The 27,796-nt window shown below is 43.1% G+C and overlaps 1 protein-coding gene across 2 annotated transcripts in view; it reads left to right on the top strand.

The window, feature by feature from the left end:
• CASP8AP2 (caspase 8 associated protein 2) overlaps window positions 1-27,796 on the top strand; it is a 231,082-nt gene that overhangs the window by 33,956 nt on the left and 169,330 nt on the right. Inside the window, exons 2-3 of one of the 2 annotated variants that reach the window (XM_086926647.1) lie at window positions 4,100-4,174; window positions 13,999-14,073. In XM_086926647.1, coding sequence (XP_086782773.1) covers window positions 4,120-4,174; window positions 13,999-14,073 — 130 coding nt within the window. In that variant the 5' untranslated portion in view covers window positions 4,100-4,119. Of the gene's footprint in view, window positions 1-4,099; window positions 4,175-13,995; window positions 14,074-27,796 lie in introns of both variants that reach the window. The other variant, XM_086926646.1, reaches the window with a different exon arrangement.

Raw genomic sequence — 27,796 nt, 5'->3', positions numbered from 1 at the left:
AATAGCACCTGGGCGATTATCAGAATGCCCCCACACTCTACGTTGATTAAAAGGGAGGTGATCGGCCCTTTGGATTTGAGTCTTCCAGTCCCATTACTGTAAATCTGGACGGCCTCTTCAGAAAGCTCAATTACAAATTGACGGGCGTCCAAACCTTCTTTACCCTCTGGAATACCTAAAATTCGCAAAGTGCTTCGCCTAGCCTGATTTTCAAGATCAGCCACTTTGCCAAGGTATCATCTCTCATAATTTGCATTGATTCGGTCTTATACTTATGCATGCCCAGGTCGTCTTCCAGCTGGGAGATCATGGCTTCTGCTTCTCCTATTCTTGTTGCGAAGTCCGAACACTTCTTCGCAATCCTACGGATGGAATTTTGCAATTTTCTACAGGCACCTTGTGTCCGGGAACTCTCGGCACTTGTTTTCCTCCCGGTGGGCCATAATTACTTGATATATTGTGGACAGTGTAATTTCTTCAGAACAGTTAGGCTTAATGCCAGGATCTGCAGATATTTCTCCACTTCCTTTATTCCCCCCCACCCCCCTCTCCCAGATCTGGCGAGTAAGAATAATCCCAAGTCATGATCCCCTTCGGTTAATGTGGGGAAGGCGGAAGGTTCTCTCAGTTTCTTTACTGTCTCAGGATTATGCAGAGATTTATCACTCTCTTCTTCCCAATGTAAGCTGCTTGTGTCGCTCCCTTCACAAGCCCAATCTTTATCCTGCTGTTGACCTCTGAGGAGCTAGAATGATCTGATAGAGAGAAGAATTTGTCAATAACATCCTCCTCCCTTCCGATAGATTTGTTACCTTCTCTCAGGGCGGCCATACTAGTTTGATGACCTGTGTCCAAAACCCCTATATCCTGATCATCAAGTAAGGGGACTTAATTTCTCATAATGCATTGGGACTGCTGTGTAGGAGCTGTGTAGTCTCCCGAGGGGACAGACTCCACGATACCACCAGGCTCAGTCGTCACCACAAGCTGCTCCCCCTGAATTGGGATCTCTCGAGCAGCAGCCACGTCCCCACCAGTACTGCCATCCTGATTCAGGGCAGCCGGCTCCGCCGTTTCCACTCGCACCAAGAGAGCTGAGTCATTTGTGTTTACTGAGGGAGATAAGCCTGTGCCACCGGCCGCATTACCACCTATTTGCTTCAGATAGTCTGTGCCTTAAACAACTTAGGTAAAGTTTGCTTACCGCGAGTCGTGGTTCAGTCAAAGCTGGGCAAGAACGGATCACCAGAGCCTCTTGTCTCAGCAATGGAGCGACTTTTCGCGGCTTCAGAGCTTCCTCCATCCGCGGCATCGACAGCACCAGTAGTTGCTTACTTTCCAGAGTTATCGGAGACCGGTCTCCTCTGCTGACGTAGCCCGAAAAAGAGAAACAGTTGCCGAGCTGTTTGCACTCCGGGACGCCAGACGGTATGAGAGCGGGACTCCCCACAGTAACAGCTACTCACTCCAAATCATCCAGCCGAACACCAGACTGGTAAGAAATTTCGACAATGTCTATTTCTCCCTTTAACCAATTGTTCCCCTCACAAACTGGAGTTCCTATATCGCAGTAAGAGCCGGTCTTAGCAGGAAAGATTAAGTGGCCAGCTCACACTGCTGTCCAGACGTCCGCCATCTTGCCTCATTCAATTACCTGGAGGAAAGTATCATAGCATATGTTTTGCAATCTAAGTTTACAGATGAGATTAGTGTGTAATGTTTTGGTAGCATTGCATCTTTCCCTTCTTTGAAGATCACATGTTATGAAGGCCTCCACTGGTGTGTCTATGACTTGACCGGTACTGGCAAAGTGGGTAAAAAGGTTTAACATTAGAGGGATAACCTAGGTGGAAAATGTTTTTAAAATTGTGCTGTATACCCTTCAGAGCCCGGGGCTTTTTTTTACTTTGAGTGTTTTAATTGCATTAGATATTTCCTCTATCACAATCTGACTGTTAATCAATTTAATTTCTTCTGTTAGTTTAGGTGAATTGGGCCTAATGAAGGTATGCACTATACTCCTGTGGTCTATGGTATTCTAGGTACTTTGTTGTCAAATCACCTATTTAGGATCAGTCTTGGAAAAATTAGTTCAGGGTATAGTCCGATGCCGAGGACATATTGTTTGGGGTCAAGGGCAACAAGCTTTCATGTGCATTTTGTCCTTGTGACAATTAGGCCCAACCCCCTACAGCACAAACCGCTTGGCTGCCAGTTTACAGTACCGCATTATGGGTCATTGTCTTTAGTTAAGGTAATATTTGTATCCATGTGATATTTCTGTTCAGACTTGTTTTTATGGTTCATTAATGCAAAGCCTTTATTAATAAAGTGAGCACTCAAAGTAAATGTAGTTAGTTCCGACTGCACTACTCACAGCGGTTCTGTACAAAAAGTTGTACACACATTTTAAAAGTTTACCAATATGAGGCTATGTATAATGCTCCCAAAATGCTCTCTGGTAAGATGCACATTTTTGCAGAAGCTTAAAAGGAAGATTGATGATTATTTGCTTTCAAAATAAAATGTTCACAACAAAAATGCATGTAGGATAGAATGATTTAGCAAAAGTACTGTAAACGTTTAGGTACCTTTGCTTTGCGGCGTGTTGATGTATGCTAGTATGTCCCAAAAATATTCATAAAGGAAAATAAGCCAGTTTCAATAAGATTATAGGAAACTTAAAAATAAACAAACATTTGAAAATCCATAGGTCTCAAATTGCTCGTCAGCCTTTTGGTTTTGTCAGTGCGTGGCTTGTTTTGGAATGGTGTTTGTAACGCTTTATTGATGTGGGAGCTGCTGGGCCCTCACCATCATAACAAACATTGGCAAAAGCAAAAATAGTTTTTGGTCTCAAAAAGTACACATAGCCACAGTAGTTCCTGGTACTGAGCAAAACTACTTTGTGTGCTGATATGCTCCTTCTGAAAGAGCAGAATATTGTCGCTCACAGTGAATCCAGCCGATAGACAGGATGTTAATAAACACAAAAGGTCATGGTTAAAGCTAGACCTAATTAGGAACCCAATTATTACAGAGTATCAAAAGTGTACCCATGGTGTATGTCCTTGCATTAAGTGCAAATATACGGCATTCGTGAATTCACAAGAATTTAGAGAAGTAGGACAAGACATCGTACTCTTAGAAAATATGTGAACTGCATATGAGCATATATACCTAATGAAGATTTGCTTATGCAAAAATCTGAGTGTTTGCAAGTTCACTTTCTCTTCAACCACTTTTTTCCCTAGCCTGGAAGAAGTTTTACATCTGCCATTGTCCGGAGTACATTTTCAGCCTTTCTCAGTATAGGAAAAGATTAGAGGAGAGTTGGTGAAACCCTTAAAACATGTATGTTAGTAGGTTTGCACAGACTCCGAATGGCATTCCGACCCTGGAACTATTGCTAACCACTAACTTCAGCCCCAGTATGTATATATGCAGAAACACGGCAATAGAAGGGAATTGCTAGTATTCAAATGCTACTATGATATGAGCCCTGGCATAATCAGTAGGTTAAATCCGAGCTCTTTTATAATGAGATTGCTGCGACAACTTGTCGCCGCATTACATGGCACAAAAGGGATACGTGGATTTTGTTACAGGACAAGTAGATTTATGATGCAACTTGACCCATGGACAAGTGGATATTTTATGAAATTCCACACCCCTAGTAATTTAAGATATTGGCAAGAGTAAGTAAGATAACACCACAATATGTGATGGCTTGAGTTTGAGGGCCAAACGGAGGGTCATATCATTATTGATCAACCGATGATATAAGTTGTGTGAAAAATACTATCAGACTCAGAACCATACACTGGGATGGAATAGTCTTTTTTATTCTGTTAACATAATTAGTGGCACTGAATGATGACAAGAAACTGTTTCAGGTAATTTTTTCTATATGAAATAGGTACTCTCCAGTGCGTGTTTATTTAAGTAACTTAATTGAGCGTTGCCTTGATCAACAAAGATGAGGTTTCAATTGTAAATTAGCTCCCAAAGTCTGCCAAAAATTTGTGAATAGTCTTTTTACTTGCAGTCATTTCTCAACGTTTTCCTTTTTTTTTTTTTTTTTTTTTTTTTTTTGCAGCAATGGAACAATCGTAAAGGATGGATACTATGGCTGCAGATGATGGCGATATGACCTTCTTCGACAGTCTCACTGGTAATGTATTTCTAAACAAGCTGAGTCAAAAAAACAAAAAATCTCAACACACGCTCAGACGTTGTCCTGTCACAAGCAACACATAATTCAATCATTGAAAATAGACAAAAGTGAATTAGTATTAACCCCCACCTTCTGATAAATGTCTTGATAATGTTCTAGTGTGTGAATGGTTCCTAATGTTTGGTTATCAACTCTGCTGGTGGTTGTGCCAAGAATTGGCATTTATCCTGGGTTTCTGGTACAGTGGTTGGTTTCTGAGCGATATCTTTGATCACCATAGATTCTCCGGTACTCTTACATCCTTAGAGATAAGTGCTCCTTTGTACTCTTAAGTCTGAGGAAAGGTCAGTAAAGCAGTCATGGCATGCTCTATAAGATGGTAAAAGCTTTTGAATTGTGATATATATTGTGACACCGGAGTATATCTCTCACAATAAATACAGTATCCAGTATTAGATAAGTTATAAAATAAATGCATTATATATATATATATATATATATATTTTCACAGAAAAAACCATAGGTTTGACACCAGTTATAGTTAGCTGGAAATTTTACTGACATAAAACCATTGAAATTCCCACGTTATAGTTAGTTAGACTCACTATAACTTGCGCGCCTGCAATGCACTGCTGATGACGTCACATATTACATCACAAATGACATGGTCAGTGACATCACTCATGAAACCATCTTTGTGACAGACCTCCTTTCAGTGTAATGTAACCCTTGAAACACATATTCAAAAATAGAAACTAAAATGTTCAGATACCCATACCAGTTACAACAACCAATTCAGTAATACCACAATCTATATACACATCCACTCATTCAGCAACAGTTCTATATAGTCACTCATACATATATTCACTCATCATATGTAGTGAAACACCTATACATCCTGTTACACACCGACAGTCATCCAAAAGTTACTCACACACATAATCGCACATGCAAATAAACTATTGAACATCCATTTATTTGCATATACAGCTAAACACACACTACCACCTTACTTCTAAGGAAACTTACACATACTTAATCTCTTAAACAATCACTTATAGAAACACATATTTATTTAAACAGGAACTCTTACAATCTCTCACTCTCACATATACTCACTTATATACATCAATACTCGCATATACTAGAATAAAACATATTTAGTTACTGATAAAGACACTAGTGAGACAGTCATTCACTCACTAACACACACATATACACAGTCATCCACCCTTACAATCCAACACATATGCTGTCTTCAAAACACATACAAACAGTGAGTCAGTCATTAATGCATCTATGTGCTAAGTAATACCCCCACCAAACCATACAGACACTCATACTGATACTAAAAAAAACATCTAATAACCCATACACACACACATGTAGCTACTCACCAACCCATGCAGCCACTTATACACAAAGTGAAACACTGATACATATTTTTAAATATTTAAACATTACTCGCTAATATATGTATTCACTAAGATACACTTAATAAGCCAGTTAACCAATCACATTTTTTTTTTTAAAACTTCCATTTAGACACTTATTTAAAAATGTATTCTTCCATCGACCTTTACAAATACATATGTAAAACATATTTTTTTTACAGAAAGACACTTATTCACTGGATGGTGTCATCAGTGATGTCATGAGTAATGTCACTGACCATGTCATGAGTGATGTAATATGTGACGTCATCAGCAGTGCATTGCAGGCGCGCAAGTTATAGTGAGTCCAACTAACTATAACGTGGGAATTTCAATGGTTTTATGTCAGTAAAATTTCCAGCTAACTATTACTGGTGTCAAACCTATGGTTTTTTCAGTGAATTTAGTAGGTTTTTTAAATGCTAATTCCTAACTATAACTGGTGTGAAACCTATGGTTTTTTCAGTGAATTTCATATGTTTTTTAAATGCTAATTCCTAACTATATATAGGGCCTCAAACCTATGTTTTTTTTCTGCGAATTTCAAAGGTTTTTTAATAGCAAATTTCTATAGCTATGAAATGTAATATTTTTTATATTGAATCCTATATTGTATATTTATGTAATACTATTTTTTATGTATATTGTTCGTTTTTTTTTTGCCCTGGAGCGCTCCCGGTGCGCGTCCTGGTGAGCGCACCGGTAAGCGCAGTCTTGCGGCACGCCCCGGGGCCCGTACGGGTGAGCGCCCCGTTAGCGCTATTGCCACGAACGAAAACATCATGGTGACGTATCTCGTAGCCGCGTCCGCGTGATACGCGTGGCCTAAGTGCACCCGGAAGCACTCTAGCGCATACGATAGCGCTACGTAACCATCCAACTTGCTTACGCGACGTGCCCCTGGGCGCGTAGCGTAAGCGCGTCGGGTCATGTGACCTAAAAATAACACTTTTTATTGGTTCAAGACAGTTTTGGTTTCCAAATGATGAAAGCCCTGGTCATGTGACCTGAAAATAACACTTTTCATTGGTTCTGGACAGTTTTTTTCCTAATGATGAAAGCCCCCACCTTTTTTCCTCATTTGTACTCAGAAATGGCTTCAGTAGCAGCAGCAGCAGGAGCATCTCAGCCACCACCACCACCACCACCACCAAGAGGACCACCACAATACCACAGTGGTGGAGATGAAGAAGAAGAGGAGGAGGAGGAGGAGGAGGTGGAGGAGGAGAAGAAGAGGAGGAGGTTCCTGCCTGAAGATACTACCCCATGTAGGCCAAAGCAGCACATTATCTGGGAGTTTTTTTCAATCCCAAAGGACCTCAAGAAAGTAAATGCGCCAAGGGTTACTTGCCAAATCTGTGGCACTGAACTTTCAAGGGGGAACCGTAACAAAAAGTACTCTTTTGGCAATAACACCATGATTCGCCACATGCAACGCTGGCACCCTAACAACTATGCTGCGGCAGAGGTCAGAGAACTGACCAGAAACCCTCCCCAATCTTCTCCCAGCACCTCCAAAAGTAAGCAACCCACTCCATCGGGTCCAGAGACAAGGGACAATACAAAATCGTTGGTATATTTTGTGGTAAAACAATTACCTATGGTGAGCAAAGCATTAAACTCATCAACCGTGCTGGTGACAATCACAATTGCCCAAAAAAACCTTAATTTTTTCCTGATTTTTTTTTTTTTTTTTTTGCTCCAGTTGCGCCGTTTACAATTCCCTTTTTTTTTGTTTCTCCCCATAAAAATAACAAAGAAAATATAAAAATTGTTCATGAAAGCCAAAAAGAAGTACAAAATGTTCAAAAAAACAATTAAAAAAATATAAAATAACAAAAAGAAGAAAAAAAACAGTTCTTTTTAGAACTACTTCCAATTTATAAAAAAAAGGCTACATTTTTTAAAAACTCTGTCATTCTTTTTTCCCCATGGTACGCTTTCCGGTGCGCGTACCGGGCGCTTCCCCCGCGCAAATCGAATTTCTTTTTTTTTTTTTGCCCCGCGGGGCCCTTTTATGTCCCCCACATCAAACCTAGGGGGTCGGGGGGGTCTACTCTACCCCCTTTTGGTCATTTCCCCCTTTGTTTTTGCCACCTCTTGTGTCTCGATCCTACCGAGACACAAGATGGCGGCCGCTCCGGACTGTTTGGAATGTTGACAGACAACGAGAGCCAATCAGTTTTCCGCGCGCGAACTCGCGTAGCGCGCTTATAGATATATATTTTTTTTAACCTAAATTTGAATTTGAATTTGAATTTAAAAACATTTATATAGCGCACTTATACCACGCGGTTTCATGGCGCTTTAGGTTGCGAGGAGATGGCAGGAGCAGAGAGGTTATGCAGCAAAAGCTCGAGAGAAAAGTAGAGTTTTAAGACTTTTCCTAAACTCTGTGTAGGAAGGTGTTGTGCGGAGTTCCACAGGAAGGGAGTTCCAGAACACAGGGGCAAGAACCGCAAATTTTGTTCCGCCAGCCTTTTTCTTTTTAAATCGGGGGACAGTTAGGAGGGCCAGGTGGGTGGAGCGGAGCTCTCTGCCAGGGGTATAAGGCTTGATGGCAGAGCAGATGAACTCCGGCGCAGTGCCCATTTTTGCCTGAAAGGTAAGGCAGCCGAGCTTAAACAAGGCTCGCTCTTTCACCGGCAACCAGTGCAGTGCCTGCAGTAGAGGGGTAGCCCGATGGAATTTAGGCAGGCCATGGATCAGGCGGGCCGCCTGATTCTGCACTAGTTGCAGACGGTGAATGGCGTAAGCAGGCGCGCCATTATAGATGATGTTGCCGTAGTCAAGGCGCGACAGCACCATTGCCATCACTATAATCTTTAGGGCAGGGAGTGAAAAGAATCGAGAGATCTTCCTAATGGTTCTGAGGGAAAAAAAACAAGAAGAAACAACAGAACTAACCTGTGAGTGGACAGAGAGTGAGGGGTTCAAGAGGATTCCAAGGGTTTTGACTTTGGGAACCGGGAGCGGGGAGCACCAAGTGGGGGAGGCCAGTGAGACGGGGACCAGGGGCTGCAACCACCTCCGGTCAAGACTAGTTCCGTCTTGTCCGGATTAAGTTTGAGGTGGTTGCAGTTCATCCAATCCTGAATGAACAACATAACAGATTGAACATTCTGGAAGGATGAAGGGGAATGAGAAAGGTTGAAAATTAGCTGGAGGTCATCGGCGTAATTGAACACCGTGACCTCGAGCTGCTGTAACATAAAAATGAGGGGAAAGATGTATAAATTAAACAGAAGGGGGGAAAGTGAGGAACCTTGGGGGACCCCGCACACAACCTTACGGGAGGCGGCAGTGAAACCAGCTAGATGGACCGCCTGAGCCCTGTCGCTCAGGAAGGACTCAAGCCAGGCGAAGGCTAGGCCCTCTATGCCAAAATCCCTCTATCTATCAAAATCCCTCTATCCCTCTAATCTAAGGCTAGGCCCTCTATGCCTCTATTACTCAAAATCCACTGGAGCACATATCTTGAGACATAGCAAAGGCACAACGGGCTACCAGTCCCTACAATTTTGCCTAGTTTGGTGGAAATCCATTCAGCCGTTCGGGCTAAAAGTGAGTCCAACCGCCGTATGGAAATTAACATGGGGAAAACACGTTTTGGGACCCCCCTTTTATCTCGGCCCCCGCTTGAAGAATCCCCCCCAAACTTTCAGGGAAGGAGCGGAGCGCCGCGAGGCAAATTTGAGAAAAATTTCAGGCAGATTCCCCAACCGGCGCCAAAGTTATTCCCAATAGAATGTTGCGAAATCCCTATACAAAATAATCCTAACTATAACTACCTACTGGCGACTGCCAGTGAGATAGATATAGATATATATATATATATATATATATATATATATATATATATATATATATATATATATATATATATATATATATATATATATATATATTCACCACAACTTCCCAGCAGAATGAGGCCGCACAACACACAAGTAAGGAGGCTCCTTTATTTCTGTCAACAGGCAGCTTACGATCCCGTTTTGGTTATTTCTTTGCCTGACGCGGTTTCAGAGGGTGTCTCCCTCCTTCCTCAGAGGCTCTTGAACAGTCCGTAGCTTGCTTGCGTCCCCACAGGATACCAGGCGTGTCTATGAAACAAAAAAAATTGCTCTCAGGTGTGCCTTTTTAATGTAAAGTTCTTTTGCAATGCACGCTGGTCCCTGTGGTTCTAATCATGCATATTTACACCCTCCAATGGGTCCAGATTGTTCAAGTCTTTTTTGAAATATTTTTTTAACCCTCCATTGGGCCCCCGGATCGTACTTTGCCTGTTCAATGACGTCCTCATGTGCCTCCGCGCAAGGGGAAGGGTTCCCCCTGCAAGCATCCGTTAAGTTTCTGGATGGTGCGCTCCCTCCGTGGTCTGGGGACCGCGTCAAATATTCACCACAACTTCCCAGCAGAATGAGGCCGCACAACACACAAGTAAGGAGGCTCCTTTATTTCTGTCAACAGGCAGTTTACGATCCCGTTTTGGTTATTTCTTTGCCTGACGCGTTTCAGAGGGTGTCTCCCTCCTTCCTCAGAGGCTCTTGAACAGTCCGTAGCTTGCTTGCGTCCCCACAGGATACCAGGCGTGTCTATGAAACAAAAAAAATTGCTCTCAGGTGTGCCTTTTTAATGTAAAGTTCTTTTGCAATGCACGCTGGTCCCTGTGGTTCTAATCATGCATATTTACACCCTCCAATGGGTCCAGATTGTTCAAGTCTTTTTTGAAATATTTTTTTAACCCTCCATTGGGCCCCCGGATCGTACTTTGCCTGTTCAATGACGTCCTCATGTGCCTCCGCGCAAGGGGAAGGGTTCCCCCTGCAAGCATCCGTTAAGTTTCTGGATGGTGCGCTCCCTCCGCGGTCTGGGGACCGCGTCAAATATTCACCACAACTTCCCAGCAGAATGAGGCCGCACAACACACAAGTAAGGAGGCTCCTTTATTTCTGTCAACAGGCAGTTTACGATCCCGTTTTGGTTATTTCTTTGCCTGACGCGTTTCAGAGGGTGTCTCCCTCCTTCTTCAGAGGCTCTTGAACAGTCCGTAGCTTGCTTGCGTCCCCACAGGATACCAGGCGTGTCTATGAAACAAAAAAAATTGCTCTCATGTGTGCCTTTTTAATGTAAAGTTCTTTTGCAATGCACGCTGGTCCCTGTGGTTCTAATCATGTATATTTACACCCTCCAATGGGTCCAGATTGTTCAAGTCTTTTTTGAAATATTTTTTTTAACCCTCCATTGGTCCATTGGGCCCCCGGATCGTACTTTGCCTGTTCAATGACGTCCTCATGTGCCTCCGCGCACAGAAACTTAACGGATGCTTGCAGGGGGAACCCTTCCCCTTGCGCGGAGGCACATGAGGACGTCATTGAACAGGCAAAGTACGATCCGGGGGCCCAATGGATGGTTAAAAAAAATATTTCAAAAAAGACGAACAATCTGGACCCATTGGAGGGTGTAAATATGCATGATTAGAACCACAGGGACCAGCGTGCATTGCAAAAGAACTTTACATTAAAAAGGCACACCTGAGAGCAATTTTTTTTGTTTCATAGGCACGCGTGGGGACACAAGCAAGCTACGGACTGTTCAAGAGCCTCTGAGAAAGGAGGGAGACACCCTCTGAAACGCGTCAGGCAAAGAAATAACCAAAACGGGATCGTAAGCTGCCTGTTGACAGAAATAAAGGAGCCTCCTTACTTGTGTGTTGTGCGGCCTCATTCTGCTGGGAAGTTGTGGTGAATATATATATATATATATATATATATATATATATATAATCTATATCTATATATAATCTATATCTATATATATATATATATATATATCTATATATATATCTATATATATATCTATCTATATATATATATATATATATATATATCTATATATATATCTATATATATATCTATCTATATATATATATATATATATCTATCAAAGATCCACTTTAGCTGCCTTGCCCTGCGGCGGTGTTGCGTGGTATCCGGCTAAATCAATCCTTCAACTATACAATCTTGTCAGATGTAGCAGGCATGCACTCAGCACTGCGAAAATACCTTATAAATTGAAAATAACTTCAACCAGCTTAGCAGTGCATTTCAGTCCTCAGGTCTTGCTCATGCACACTGTTTCAAGTGTAAACCACCTTTATTAATGTACACAATAACAATGTAAAGAGGATTTACACAGTTCTTCACATTGAGCGATATGTTGGAAAGTTACCTTGTCTTCTTTAAACATAACATTGCAGTAACAAAAAAGCAACAAAGGAAACGAATGGCATGAATTCATATTGTTCCCAAGTAGGAATATAATATCCCTCCAACTATATCATAAAATGGCAATACTCTGCAATACTCTGCAATAAAACAAGCACGGTGGGGTTATTCTGTACCTCAGCAGGCCTCACCCTCTTGTAACTTAATGCTAATTCATCTTTTACAGCTTGTGGGCCTGGACGCTCATCCCATCCACAAATTACCATTGAGTACCTGACAATCAGGGCCCTGGGGGGTGTTGTGGGTGCCTGGCGGTGGCAGCAAAGTCAGGGCCATACAGACTGGTCCTGTACCCCAGGGTAAACACCTCAGAAAGGCGTTTCAGTTTCAGCACATTGCAAATCCATCTCTCCAAGAAGGGCACCATGTCAGCCCCCTTTGATCTCTGGGAGACCCAGAAATGTTATATTATTTTGGCGGGATCGATTTTCTGCTACTTCTGCCCTTTCATCCAGCTGAGCGACCGTCAAGTGCAGGGAGCTCACCTGAGTCTTTAGTACTTGCTTCTCAGTTTGTTGATCCGACACTGAGCTTCCACTTTGTGGTAGTCTGTGCATACTAAGTTCACCACAGTTACGATTTCTGCTATCCTTTCCTCCAGTGCCTCTCGAGAGCGATGTATTGCTGCAAGGATTTCAGCTCTAGAGGGCTCCTTGGAGGCATTCCCCTGCTCCTGACCCCTGTGATCCCAGACTGTTATGATACACTGTGAGAGTCCAGATATTGGATGATTGTGTTTGTTGTGATTTTGGCTGCCTGTACTTGCCCATGTTTACTCCAGGTAGCGGACGGTGACCCTCAGTTATTACGTTGCACTTCAGTCTGTGTTGACACCAATATTGCAGGTTTCTCCACTACATAGATACAGCCTCTCTAGGGATAGTCCTCAGGGGCACATGCCCCTTTGGCTTGAGGCCTCACTTCCACCTTACTGGGCTCCCGCACCTTCTGTGTCCACTCCAAGTGTTCAACTTTGTCACCATACCCACTGCGACCCCACTATTCCTCCCAGAGTTCAGTGCCCCCCCTAATGCTTTCACTTCAGCCAGGAGTGACCTCTCCCTCTGTACATCAGGCCCCCAAATCATCTGCAGTTTTCTACTGCCTCATTTTCAGTCATCTACCCAGGTGACACAAAGGGCTCTTCACAGTCTTCCTTCTTTCAGGCTCGCCGTGGGATAGTCAGAGGTCTGCGCCCAAACCTCAGCCAGGATCCGCTAGTCTCTGAGCTACAGATATCACAGCAACACTTGGACGCTCATTGTGTGTTCCAGGGTCTCGAGCCCTCCAAACACATGCCACTGTGTCTCTGCAGTATGGCCTCACCTCTTTTGTCTAACTTCATGTGCCTCTCTGGGCCAAGCCCACCTCCAGGGTCCCCGGCAGTTTGGGTACCACCCCCTCCCAGTAATTGGGAGCAGTGCAGTCACCCTGCTGAGGGCTTAGCACTCTCACAGCCCCCCTCCCCACTGGGCAGCAGCCCCGTCGCCATGCCTTCGGCCCAATTTCCATTAGGGCCAAGTCTCCATTCCAGCCCCACCTAGGCCGCGACTCCTGCTAAAGGACCTGTCGCGACCAATCAGGAGCGGTCAGAGCCAAACAGGATTCCCCAGACCTGGCGGGAAAAACTACACCGCCGAGCTCGCAGGCACCCAAGCCATTCCTGGTAGGCCCTGAGGCTCCTCAGGCCACCTGATTCAGGCTGGGATGAGGCCTTGCTTTTGCCATCCCATTGCCTCTGAATGGTGCGGTGGTAGCGCATCCACATGTCTGACGACGCACAGAGGATCGTCTGGAGTCTTTGTACACTCCCCAGTAGTATACTTTCTGGCCAGCAGCAGGGTTTCATTCGAGCTTGCAGGAATGGTCGGGGATAGGTCCGCCGTCTTGCATGGCCACGCCCCCTCTTTATTATATTTATTACTGTGTTTTCGCATGGTGCCTGTTTTTATCTGTTCATGTGTGATATGGCTTTGTATTTGGAATCTTGCTTTTCATTCAGTGGATTTTTTAGAGTGGTACAAATATTCCTACTTTTCATATCTGAGGTTCAGACACACTTTCGTTAAAACATGTTTTCAATTTCCTTTAGCAGGTTCCCCTTATAAGGATGATGATGACAATTCAGTGGACATATATGATGGTTTAGATTGTGTTCCATCTGGGTCAGGTAAGTTGACTCACACCTTTAGTTGGATTTAATTGATCAGATCATTTAGACATGTTTATTAAAAATTGCTCTGCCTCGATTTTATTCTTGTCTCGTATTTTCTCTTCTTCCCTGATTTACTTATCTTTTGTGATTTTACTTTTCTCTATTGTGGGCTTCTATCTTGCATTGTTTTCTGCCATTGCTGCAGTCAAGCTATGCCTAGTCTAAACTGCCATGTTCTCAGCTGCTATCATAGAAGTCATTTGTAATACTGAGTCAAAATAAAGTTTAACACTTTTTATTTTCACATATGAAGAAAATATAATATATCAACGAATAAATTAATGAAAAATTTGGAATTCGCTGTGATATGTTTCAAATTTGAATGTTGTATGTTCTTTACATTATCCCAGAAAAGTTAAAGAAGGTGAATCAATAAAAAGTATCTTAACAATCGCCGCCATCTTGATTTCGTATTTCTGTCATCTTGAGGTATTTATGAATACTCCCCAGTATTTCTTAGGGAAGAGGTGTGGTGCAGCGGCCAGGGCAGCTGACTCCAGAACCGGGGGCTTACGGTTCGATCCCGGGTGCCGGTGGCAGATCTGCCCAGCACCATGTGACTCTAGGAAATAGCTCGCTTAATCTTCCCGACGGCCCCCAGTGCCTTGACACTCTTGGGTAATAGTTCGCGCTTTACAAATACTGGACATTTAGATTTAGTATTTAGAGTTTAAGTATATTAGAGAATTTCATTGACCACATTTCCAACTCAAGACATGTCTTCCCCACTAGAGCCTTTCCTTTGATGATCAGTCATGTGAAGAAAGTAGTTGTTCACAGTAAATAGCTTCAGGTATGGGGCCCTTCATCTCTTGTGTTGACTCTGGTCACATGGTGCTAGATAGAAAAATAGATAAAATTCTTGTGCTTCTAATAAAATACTGAATGCTAAACAGTGAAAGCTCCTACCATTTGCGAGACCCCAAAGTACCTACAATTTGTTTTATTGATAAACAGAAAAAAAGCTTTAATAATCACTATTGGAGAGGGACATTGGCTCCATCTGCATTCTGGTTCTCTGAACTACATCGTTCTATTGGGCAGGCGTGTGCTTTCACTCAAGTGGCTATGGTGACAAAACATTGATGCTATTTGTCAGATGCTGAAGGTCTGATCTGAATTATTTATAGTGAAACACATGTTAAAGCTATAGGCTTTTATGGGTGGATTGCTGTGTTCCACTGCGTCAAATCCTATAGATTGGTATTCTTTTCCATGGACTCTCACAAGTTACTTTATTAGGCAAGGGGTTTGTTTTTGGTTATGCTTTATTACAAACATTGAAGGTGGCAGATTTGTGTTCTGATAATCCTAGGTTTTGTTAAGGAGGACTTGTCCAGCTGCAATTTTGTTCATATTTTTATTAATTTCATGACCTGATTCCTTGAAAGCTTATGCCGAACACAGTAGGACTGAGTTGGTTATTTTGACATGCCAATGACAAAGGGCCTGTTTGGTTCACTGGGAAAAGTTATGTCAGATTCTATGAGCCTGATATGTTTATTGTGAAAAAAAACAACACAAGCAGTAGGCTTGACCTATTTGCGAAAAGCATATGTTAAAGACAATAGACCTTTTAGGCTGGATTGAAATTCTGTCTTTAGACTTTCTTTACGTCCGTAATAGTAGTGGGTCACAAATAGGGTTTACGGTTTTTCTCCAAAGAGTTTGTTTTTAAAGTTCTTGGAAGCTCATTTAGAGATGTTATGGGAAAATATTATTCTGAAAGAGTTGGATCAGTTTTGGAGATTTTGTCAGAGAGAGGATTGATGGCAGGTTAAGACATGGATGGACATGTGGGGTTGAAAATTAATGTATCCTGCTTGGAGTTCTATGGGTCTTTGAATTGGAAGCAGTAACTTGGGTGCTACAGTTAGGAGAGAATTTCTGAGGCGATTGAGGCTGGTCACACAGTGATGAATCTGTAGTCAGTGTATCCACCAGAGAGGTAACCGACTTCGACAGATGTTTGAACTGGTATGTAGTAGAATTGTGGTAAGAGAAGGTGAGGAATCTTTGGTTCGATTTAGTGACCACCAGAAATCTAACAGACTTCTACACCTGTTCTGAACTATATGCTGTAGCTTGGAGGATAAGAGCTGGTTAGGGTAGACTTCCTGTGTTGACTGGGGTTTGTGATAAGGTGAGGGGTCTGCAGTTAGAGTATCTGCCAGAAAGGTAGCTGACAGAGGTGGATAGAACGAGTAAAGAGGGTTACGATATCAGATGTTGCTGAAAGCTTAGGATATGTGCGCTATGTTTTGGAGTTCTTACTGTTATTAAAGTTGCTGGAGATAAGCTACAAGTTTGTGGGAGGGGGCGGAGCAAGTCCTTTTTTCTATATCAGTATTGGTATACAATTTAGTTGAGTTTCTGTTATCCACTGTTTGGAATTGCTGGGGGTAGGATCTCTGGAGGGATGGCGATGGAGAAAGTCCTGCTCCTATGATAATAATGGAAGTCTACTTTTTGGACATTCCGTAGTCCTTTTCCACTTTTCAAAGTTGTAAGTGTGTATAAAGTCTTATCTCACTTTTTATGCTCCCATTGCTGAAGACTTGACCGTAGTCCTTTTTCACTTTTCCAGATAAAAGAACAGGAGGAATTCCTAGCTTTATTTTTTGCTCCCATTTTTGACGTCTGGACCACAATGGTGGTGATTGTGGCTGTACTGTGGTGGGAAATAAGCATTTGAGGGAGACAGGGACTCCCGATTCAGTAGTGCCACTGTGTAGAGAATACACCCTTCCACCCATGATCCTGCTGTGCATGTAGAGATTGGTGCAGAGTCTGTAGCGCTGATCTCAACCTCTGGAGAAGGTAGAGCGCCGAGGTCTGATCCGGCTCAACAGTTTTAGCTGTCTTCCATGCGCTTGTTATACAAAACATTCTTTAAAACACATGTATACCTATATATACGTAGAGTGACTTCAGATCAGCCCTCTTCAGCCATTATTCTGTTTGAGTGTCATTCACAATCTGTTTCTGCCCATGAAAAAATTTAGTATGGGAAATAGGTTAGCCCACTTCAGCCTTTGGATCTAATGCCCTCTTAAGTAACTTCATTTTGTGGGAACACACATGCACATCTGCCTGAATTTGAGTGAGCATCAGTTTTAGGAGTCGTTCACCAGCCAGTTTAGTTTGCTTTTTCTCTTTTTATCAGTCCACCTTTTTTCACCATTATTTATTTATTATGAGCGCTAGCAGTTTCCTACAAAGTGCTACCGGGCCACATGTTTATTGCTCACATCATCTGCTGTGAACTGCACCGTGAATGGCCACTGCTTCTAAACCAAGTGGCCACCTTGAAGGGTATTGGCCATGGTGTTTAATTATTTTAGTATTCCAAGATTACCACCCCATTTAGAAGAAACGTTTCAGCAATTTTGGATTTGTGTAGCAATTAACCCCTATGCACAATGCTATTTCAAAGTGGCCCCTAAATGCTATGTTTAGGTTTGTTTTTTTTGTTCTACTTAATTTTTTTTAAAAGTGATTTTAACCACAAATCTCCCTCTGTTGATACTGAAAAAACATTAAATCAAGAATTGTTGTGAAAATATACAAGAAAGAGAAAACAAACCAATGTTAATGATGACATTGGAAAGCAAATTATACAGAAGACCCGAACATTCAATTCCCTAGAACCAGTCATCCCAGCAACCATTCTAATCGGTACCGTGCAACCATGTGTCTTCATCCATGGACCAAGTTACTAAGAAGATCCCCCTGTAATCAGCCCAATCCTTCCAAATCTTATGATGTTTCTGGGGGCTGTCTCTTACCAGATAGATGGGGCGTTCCAAACCCATCCATTTCCTTGGCGCATTTACCAACAGGGGGGCCTCTGTTCTCTAACAAGCCTGTGCAATGTTTCCCTTAGCAATCATCAGGACTAGCCAGAGCAGCACCCCCTGATACCTTTTCCCTTCCAAGTTATCTGTGATATGTAGGAGGATCAATTTCGGCTCTTTGGGATTTGTCCAATCCAGTACTGTTTCTAGGGTGCTTAGCACTACATTCCAAAAAAGTGAAAGAGCAGGACAGTGACAGAATATGTGTCAAGTCGCCATCTGGGTCATTACAGCCCAAGCAACTTCCTGTCACAATTAGCCCTATACTGAGTAGACATTTTCTAGTGTAGTATATACGGTGCAATAATCTAAGTTGAATCAAGCGGAACTGTGAGGCTATCACTGCCTCCCTGGGGGCGGCCACTGCCTGATTCTAGTCCTCATGTGGACCAGGTCCCGCTTCTACAGTGCCCTCACCCCCACCATCGGATCAGGTTGATTACGAAGTAGAGTCTGATAAATGAAGGATACTTTATGTTCCTTAATATTAGAAAGTAATATCTCAGCTTCCAGGGGGCAGGATTCTGGTATGGCTAGAAAAGACTGTAAGTAACACCCTAGTGCATGTCGGAGTTAGAGGTACGGAAAAACTGGGTGCGGTGCATTTGATAGGATAAAAGGACTTCTAGGACCCATTGTGAACCACGTCGCACAGCAAGGAAATATCTGGTATTTCCCAGCCTGAGAAACCCTGGAGTGCTACAACCTGTGGGATCCGAGCCCCTCTCCACAGTCTCCATGGTAAGTCTGCCTGCCCATCCCATGAATTTTGCCGCGTCCACTCGGATCTTCAGCACTACTTTAGTAATGTGAGTGAGATAGTTCCCCTATAAAGCAAGTGAGAGAGGTTACTACAACCCATGAGTCACCCTCTGTCGCTGTAACGACCGGGTTCTCGAACCAGATGGGATCAGCTCCTTGGAGCACCTCCAACCCAGCCGGAACGTAACCACCTCCCTCCTCAGGACCCATCTATCCAGGCACCTGGGTACCTACCTGAGGATGGGGAACTCGCAATAGACAAGCTCATATCATCAGAAACACCACTAAATCTATAGGGATTACTAGGAATACTCACTGATTACTAAGGACGTCCATGGACTACACCACACTCATACCTCATAGTCTCGCGACCACATGGGTCCAGACTAATCTACCCTGGGGCAGTTCTGATTATTTACCATTACACACTGATTACCATCAGTGCTCACTCGACACGCAATCCGGCGTGCCATACACACTGAGCTGTAGCCCCAGTGCTCTCTTTTCATCCGGTCCACAATCCGGCGGACCTACACATCAGGCTTCCACCTGATGCTCTCACTAACGCCACTTTCCCTAGAGGCGATCTCATTACACACCGTATCCCCCCGGCGCTCTCTCAAGCCACAATCTTGCGGGTATACACACTGACCACAATCAGTGCTCTCACTAACGCCGCTACACAACGACTATCACTTTCCTATGAATACCTTCAGCTTTCTCTCTCTATGTTGGGAAGTATCTCTCACTATTCACTAAGGGTTCGCTACTACAATAATATTATGGGATGGCCGAATCACTTAGTGTCTATCTATTTCCCTAGCTCAAGGGCTCCTCTCTCTCCCTAATTATTCAGTGGCTACTTACCGGATCAGGGGCAGCATCTGTTCTGGCTGTAACACCTGACTAGAAGGAAAGGTTACCTGTGCTTTAAGAACAATAGACACACACTCTATGCAAGAGTTATTCCTTGATTTAAACGCTCCTATTTCCTTTTGATCCATCAGTTGCTAAAGCATCTGGTTAGAAGAAAGGCTAGCTTTATCATAAGAATAACACATGCACACTGGTTCACTAAGAACTGGGGTATCTTTATTACAATAACAATAGAAAAGGATTCATACACAGATCTGCGGGGTCTCTGTAACTAACAGGAACTTTAACACACCGCTGAAAGAAAAGGATCAGACATATAACAGGGACAATGTTATCTGCGGGGTCTCTGTAACTAGCAGGAACTGTAACACACCGCTGAAAGAAAAGGATTAGACATACAATAGCCTAGGGAATAAAGACAAGATTAAGGTGTAAGTGTAAAGCGGACTAGTTTAGACTACCTCGCCTATTAGAAGGAAGGTTTATCTCTATCTCTGGTAGGATCAGGGCTCTCTGTCTCTCCCTCCGTCACCACAGCTTCACGCCTCTGGCTCAACTGCTTCAGCTGACAGCCTCAACTCCTCCATCTGCTTTAATGCATCCTGATAAACTGGCAGCCCCAGCTGATAGTTCAAGCTTTGTTCATATGACTGCTCTCTCCAGCTTCAGCAATCATCTGCCTTCTTTCTCCATTCCAGAAAACCAATAGAACTGAACTGTATTCTGCAGCTCCAGCAAACATCCTACTCTCCACTCTTCAAGAACCAAACTGACCACTCCTCCTCTCCTGCAATTCGCTAATATGGAATCCTCTCCTCTAGTGGAAAGCTCCAGCCAGCAGCCTCCTCCCACCAGGTCCATGCACCGGGCTCCTTGCTCTAGACGCTCCCACAGTGATCAGCTGCTTGTTTCGTCTAGAGACCTGAGCCCAGGGACACTTCTTGATTAGATTCAGCTCTGGCCGGTTCTCTCTGGTTCGCTTAGGGCGAACAACAGCTCAAAACCAAAATATTACCTTTCCCCTTCAAGCATCTCAGCTCTGCAGGGATAGAAAGCAAAATGGAGTCTCTCTAGTTCTAGGCCTTGTAGGCCTGAGAAGGATGAAATAAACCTTAGCTCTGTCAGAGTACCTACACAAACCATACCAATGTGTAATATAAAGTCAGGACCACAGGATCCACCCTCTACTATAGGCAGGATAATGAAAGGACACATAATTATGTCAAAGCCAATAGGCAATAGATGGATTAGAGTCAAGAATAAGGGATCTATCATCATATAAAGCAGCTATTCTCTTCTAGGTCTGGAAAAAGGGCTTAAAAGGGCCAACACAAGGTAAGAATACAGATGATGGATGTGAGCAAGTTTAAAGTCTTCATCACTCCGAAATAGAGCCAAAAAACCTGTCTAGACAGTCGCATAGGCCGCATTCTCTTAAACCCCCCTCAAACCGCCAATCAGTCACAATTAGGTGTACAGCCCTCTAGTAGAGCAGGATGCCAGGTAGCTATTCCCCTGTAAATGTAAATGTAAATATACTTGTAAAGCGCACTGCTGCCCCATCTCTGGGCATCCTGGGGCTGTATACCGCTGTGGAACGCTTCCTGGCTTTCCCTCTGAGGTGCTCCCTACTGGGCACCCCCAAGGTGAAGCCAGGCATCCCAGCGCTATTGGGGCCGTTGTGGAGATTAAGCAAGCTATTGCCCAGAGTTGCAGAGTGGGACCCATGATTAGAGTAGGCACCGAGGCGAGAATTATCGAGTCCGCGGACATTGAGCCCAAGACCCTGCCGCGTCGGGAATTGAACCCTGGCCAGACCTCTGCATCAGGGTCTGCCGCTCTAACCATTGAGCCACACATCTCCACTGCTCCAATGGTATGCCGGCAACATTTATCGAGGGAAATCCGGGGGAATGACCCATTCCTTAGCAAGAAGCAAACTAGAGCGTTGACCTTAAAAAAAAGGTCTGGTGCACTGGAAATGGGTAATTCTAGAGCTGATGATGTCTGGGCAGGGAAACCATCTTAAAGATGGCTGAGCAACCCAATAGGGACAGCAGGAGGGAGGACCAGAACTTGACCTTTTTGGATAAGACCATCAAACTGAGGTTGGTGGTTAGAGTTGTATCCCCTACGCCCATCATCGGTAAAGAAGACTCAAATATTTAAAGCCCATTGGAAGCACCCACACCATGGTCAGAGGGCTTGGCTTTTTACTTATTCTTGATTGCAAGTACCTGCCTGTGACATTTCTTTTTCTTAACCGCAAGCCCATGAATACCACATTTCCAAGGTAGCACTTTTTTCTATGTGTATTCTATTTAATGTATGTTGCATATGCACGGGTTTGTGTGCGTTATGGTCGAGTGAGGGTATAACTGTGAGAATGGGTCATTGGGTGGATGAATACACGTGCACATGAATGCAATGATGAGTGACAATTTGTATGTATGATACAGTATTGAGTACCATAAGAAATATAACAACCTAGGCAACAAATTCTTAACAATTGTGAAGTAATAGACACAGGAGAGAGAAAAAGGTTACAATCCCCCAAAAAGTTCAATGATTAGGAATTTATTAATACATTAAAAAGTGGTTTCCTATTGCAGCAGTGAAATTACATACATATAAATCAACACTATAAAATACAATAAACAAAAAACAAATATAATTTTAAAAAGTGGCATAAGTAAGTTCTCGACGCGCGTTTCGGCGACCAGCGCCTTTTTCTGGAGTAGCCACGAAATGCCTAAAAGAGATAGTGATATAAAATATATACTATTTTTATACAGTTTAACAACATTCTAAATAATCTATAACACGTTAAAAAACATCAAAAGTATCCACCAAATTTTTATTATATAAACTTCTCTTTGTGTCTCAAACCGGCCTACTACACATAATCTACAAGACAAATTTTCGTAATCAATGAACAGTGCAAAATCATTTTAAATCATTGCTCATTTACCTATAAGAAGTTCATAGATGCGAGACCCATTAGATGAAATGAGTGTTGGGGGGGGAAAAACGATTTAAAACGGCCAACAATAAATATGGTAAATGGTAAGGCGCATAACTCATATATTCTTAAGTAATTATGAGCATATTAGAGTGGAGCAACTTGTCTTATTGATAAGAGGGTAGAATTCTGTATTAAGGAATTCCAAACTGAAAGGTGACAAATAGATTTGTTTTGAACTAAAGAACCATATAGGATGATACAAATAATAAGTGAATTATTGTCAACCTAGTGAATAAGGAAAACAATGAAACAAATGTAAAACTTACGATTTTTAAAAAAGAGCCTTGAATCTAAATAATTCCATATAGCTTGTTTTGATCATGTGCTCCTGTTAATCAGCTTGGTAATGTTCAGTTTAGATATCAAGTTTTCTGTAAATAAATCTACAAGAGAAGGTGAACCATATTAACATCCTTATCGAGTAACCATATTCATTTTATTCTTCCCCTATATATAGTCTATACAGTCTATTCCAATACGGCATAAGGTGACTATAAAACGGATTAATTTTATCAGCGGCTTGTTAAATGATACAGGTTTACACTTGTTTTGTATTGAAATCTTATGAGCATCCGATGTTTAGAAGCAGATCAGAAATTAAATATCACGGATTTTAAATTATGTATGCGGACTCATACTCAAGTGACCTATCTCAAAATTACATCGTAAAGTGCCTACTAGAAATAATAGATTTGTTTAATTACTTATGTGAAAAAATGCGATTTATCAGTTTCCAAAGACAGTGGCAGTAATAGTAGGATAATTTGCACGTTGCATACTGCAAATGATATAGGTACGATCTCTAAACCAAATCAGGTAGTATTTACTAGATCACGTTTGGCCTATCTGAAAATTGCTTCGCAAGATTGTCACAGGATATATTTCGTATATTTTCGTATAATTACCTTTGCGATAGTATATGAAGTATAACAGTTTCCAGAAGCAGTGACAGTATGACAAGATAATCTGCAAACTGCAAGTAAAGTAAATGAGGTCACTAACCCGAAACAAATAATGTTAACTAGGTAGAGGTTCTATATTCCTAAAGAATATTACTTGGAATAATAACACAATGAGCTCCGCCTCCTGGTTGCCAAAATCGGTAAGAGGTTAACTAGTAAAGGAAACAACGGAAATATTTAAAACCTGAAGTACGGAGCATTTTTAATGTTCGACTTAAGGTTTAAGAATTTTCTTAGTATATTCACTGTAAATTACCTTTATTTTGGATTACACAACGGGATACCTCTAATAAGATATCGCCAGATATGGGGCTCGCATTCGATGCTCCCACTGCAAAATAAATAAAAAATGCAACATAGTAAGGTATTGCGTTTAAAAGTCTATTACCTACAAGTTTGTCGTATATTTGAATCTCTCTAAACTAGCCCGCACTCACAGTGTATTTTGTTGGTATGTTGCAGACCAGACGCGGGACACGAAAAGGAACTCGGTTTCCGGATAGCAGGGAAGCAATCAAGTGTTTCCCGCGGTTGCTATTTAAATGCTCGAATAAGGGTCAATTCTATCTATTTCCTGAAAAAACGACATCGATGGTTCAAATAAAGCTGGAGTTGTAACGCAGACAATATCTAAATAGAACTAGTCGATATAAAATTGTTTTTATAGTTTGCCTTATTTAAAAGAGGTATTTCCTGTCAGATTCTAAAGGCAAAAGACTTTTTATACATTTTGCTAATTTATTTATAAAAACCAACCGAATAGACAGTGTTCGTGTTGTAACGATAGAGACTGACAACAGACTAGATGTTGAAATGAAGGCAGTCCGTTAACTTTGGATAACTCTATGGTTTTAATTCTGTTCCGTAGTAACAGATATATATTATTGCGTCAGAAGGTGTGTCAACTGCAGGGAATTAATATTTTAATAGAGCAAAGTTATTTAGAATATTATTAAATCTATTGTATGATCCATTTGCAACAGAGAAAAGATTCTGATGTTTGAAATTATAGTGAGAATCATTATAGTACACTTGGGTATCAGGGAACAGCAAGTAAATATATAACTGGCGCGAAGCACGGACACGCCCCCTTGACGAGGCCATGCCCACAACAAACGCGCTACAAAAGCGCCGCTGATTACAAGTGACCCCAGAACCATTTCGTGTCTCCTGAGGCGGAAGCCGTGAGCTAGGCCAGCTACTTTTTAAAAAAATTTGAGAGTCACTTTGAATTGTACCTTTTGCTACTTAGTTTTCACTCGCCTACCTCCACCCACGCTTTAGAAGCACCCGCGCAGCGGATATTAGCGCTGACTCGGACTTCAAAAGCACAGAGAGGCTTCCCCCGCCGTTACCGGCGCGAAGCACGGACACGCCCCCTTGACGAGGCCACGCCCACAACAAACGCGCTACAAAAGCGCCGCTGATTACAAGCGACCCCAGAACCATTTCGTGTCTCCTGAGGCGGAAGCCGGGAGCTAGGCCAGCTACTTTTTAAAAAAATTTGAGTCACTTTGAATTGTACCTTTTGCTACTTACTTTTCACTCGCCTACCTCCACCCACGCTTTAGAAGCACCCGCGCAGCGGATATTAGCGCTGACTCGGACTTCAAAAGCACAGAGAGGCTTCCCCCGCCGTCACCGGCGCGAAGCACGGACACGCCCCCTTGATGAGGCCACGCCCACAACAAACGCGCTACAAAAGCGCCGCTGATTACAAGCGACCCCAGAACCATTTCGTGTCTCCTGAGGCGGAAGCCGGGAGCTAGGCCAGCTACTTTTTAAAAATTTGAGTCACTTTGAATTGTACCTTTTGCTACTTACTTTTCACTCGCCTACCTCCACCCACGCTTTAGAAGCACCCGCGCAGCGGATATTAGCGCTGACTCGGACTTCAAAAGCCCAGAGAGGCTTCCCCCGCCGTTACCGGCGCGAAGCGCGGACACGCCCCCTTGACGAGGCCACGCCACCCGTTCCTCGCTTCCTGTCCCTACAAAAATGTGTCTCTACCGGACGCGCAGCGGACAAGCGCAGCGGGCGCGCCTAAGGCAAGTCCGTCTGTGCCCGTCCGTGCCTCGGCCGGGCCCAGGGCCTGTCATGCCGTCCAATCCACGGTATGTACAAATCAAATACCTACATACACCAGAGATAAGATACTTGCCCTAAATCATGACAAAAATCACTGCCACAACAGGATTGACGCTGAGAAGTGGTTAGGACCTGCATGCTGCTACATCTGCAGAACACTCCTCACCCCGGAAAAACAGTCAGCCATGATGGAAAGCGCGACCTCTCTCCGAGGAGCTCTGATCAATGCTAGGTCAATATGTAAGAATGGGGAGCATATTCATGACCTTATCACAGAGAATGACATTGACTTGCTATTTATAACGGAAACCTGGCTAAAATCATGGTGCAACCCGATCATAGCCCAAATCGTCCCCCAAGGCTACCTCATTCAGAGGACCGATAGACAGGAACTGAGAGGAGGTGGCTTAGCCATTATCCACCGAGACTCTATGAAATGCTCGACGTTCGAACTCTCGGACGTAAAAGGGGCAGAAAGCATGGGTTTCTGCTTTCAGATAAATGAGGAGAATACCTTTGCGGGAGCCCTAATCTATCGCCCCCCAGGACCTCAGAGCGGCTTCTTCGAAAGCTTCGAAGATGCACTCAGCACTCTTACCCTGAAATACGCTAATTTTACAGTTTTAGGTGACCTAAATTTCCACCTAGACAAACCAAACGACCCCAATGCAATATGGCTTAACGACCTAACTGATATCCTGGGGCTGGAAATACTGACCAAAATGCCCACACACAAAGCAGGCCATATATTAGTCTGCATCTGTACCAACATCAAAACTCTAACCGTCGAATCTCCCCTGATTCAAACCTGGACCGACCATTGGTTAATCCCCTTCAAACTAACCATCAAAAAGAAAAGACCTAATACTGCCAACCTAAAAATCGATGTTTCGATACAGAAAGACTGGAAAAAACTTGCCAACTCACCCAATCTGCACCTCATCGCAGAGGAATCTAAACCGTCCCTGACCGGGTGTACTGAAACTGACTATAACAACTTCTGTAAATGGGTCACAGACATCTGTGGTCCTGCTAACTCAGAAAAAGTAAGGAAAAAACAGAATAAAAAGTCGGCACCCTGGTTCTCCCCCGCTCTAAAAATCAAACGTACAGAAGTCAGAACCCTTGAAAAGAAATGGCGCCATAACTATGATACAACGGAAGTTCTTGCCTATAAAACCGCTAGGAAACAATATCATTCTATGATAAAAAGCGCCAAAAAAGACCATTTCCTAGAAGGAATCAATCAGTCCAACAACAAACAGAAAGAAATATTCAAAATAGTTGATGAGTTCATGAACCCCAGAATCCTCAGGCAAGAGATACCGCCTTCATTAGCACTCTGTAACTCCATAGCAAACTACTTCGAACAGAAAATACTGAACCTCACCAAAGACTTCCCAGACTCTCCAGACCCCCCCCCCCGTATGATAATTTAGGACTAACCAACAGTAAGCCTCAGCTAAAAAACTTTACCCCCATCAGCCTCGACGAAACTCGACAAGCCATTCTCTCCAGCAAATCAGGCTCCCCTTTTGACCCGTGCCCCCCACTGCTGTACCACACTTTGGTAGACACGGTCAATCCAACTATAAATTCCATCATAAACTCCTCTTTGGCCACTGCCGCCATCCCATCTGAATGGAAGCTTGCTGCTGTAAAACCACTGCAGAAAAAGCCCCTAGCTGATCCCACCACGCTCTCCAACCTTCGCCCAATTTCGCTGCTTCCACTGCTGTTCAAACTTACTGAGGCAGCAGTAAACAAACAGCTGACTAAACATCTGGAGGAAAACCACCTCCTACACCCCAACCAGGCAGGTTTCAGGGCAAAACACTCCACGGAGTCGGCCCTTCTACATACAGTAGAGACACTTAAGATGGCACTGGATCAAGGAAAAAAGGCCGTCCTGATCCTGCTCGATCTGTCGGCGGCCTTTGATACGGTCTCACACCCCGTATTAATTGGCCGCCTGGCAGAATCGGGGCTAGCAGGAACCGCCTTCAAATGGCTGAAAAACTTCCTAAACAATAGGAAACAAGTCACCATATTAGGCAGCCACTGCTCAGATGAAAAAACACTAAAAACAGGAGTACCACAAGGCTCAA

The sequence above is a fragment of the Lissotriton vulgaris genome, chromosome 6 (assembly GCF_964263255.1).
Source record: "Lissotriton vulgaris chromosome 6, aLisVul1.2, whole genome shotgun sequence".
Taxonomy (NCBI): domain Eukaryota; kingdom Metazoa; phylum Chordata; class Amphibia; order Caudata; family Salamandridae; genus Lissotriton; species Lissotriton vulgaris.
This window is presented reverse-complemented; position numbering and strand designations above follow the sequence as displayed.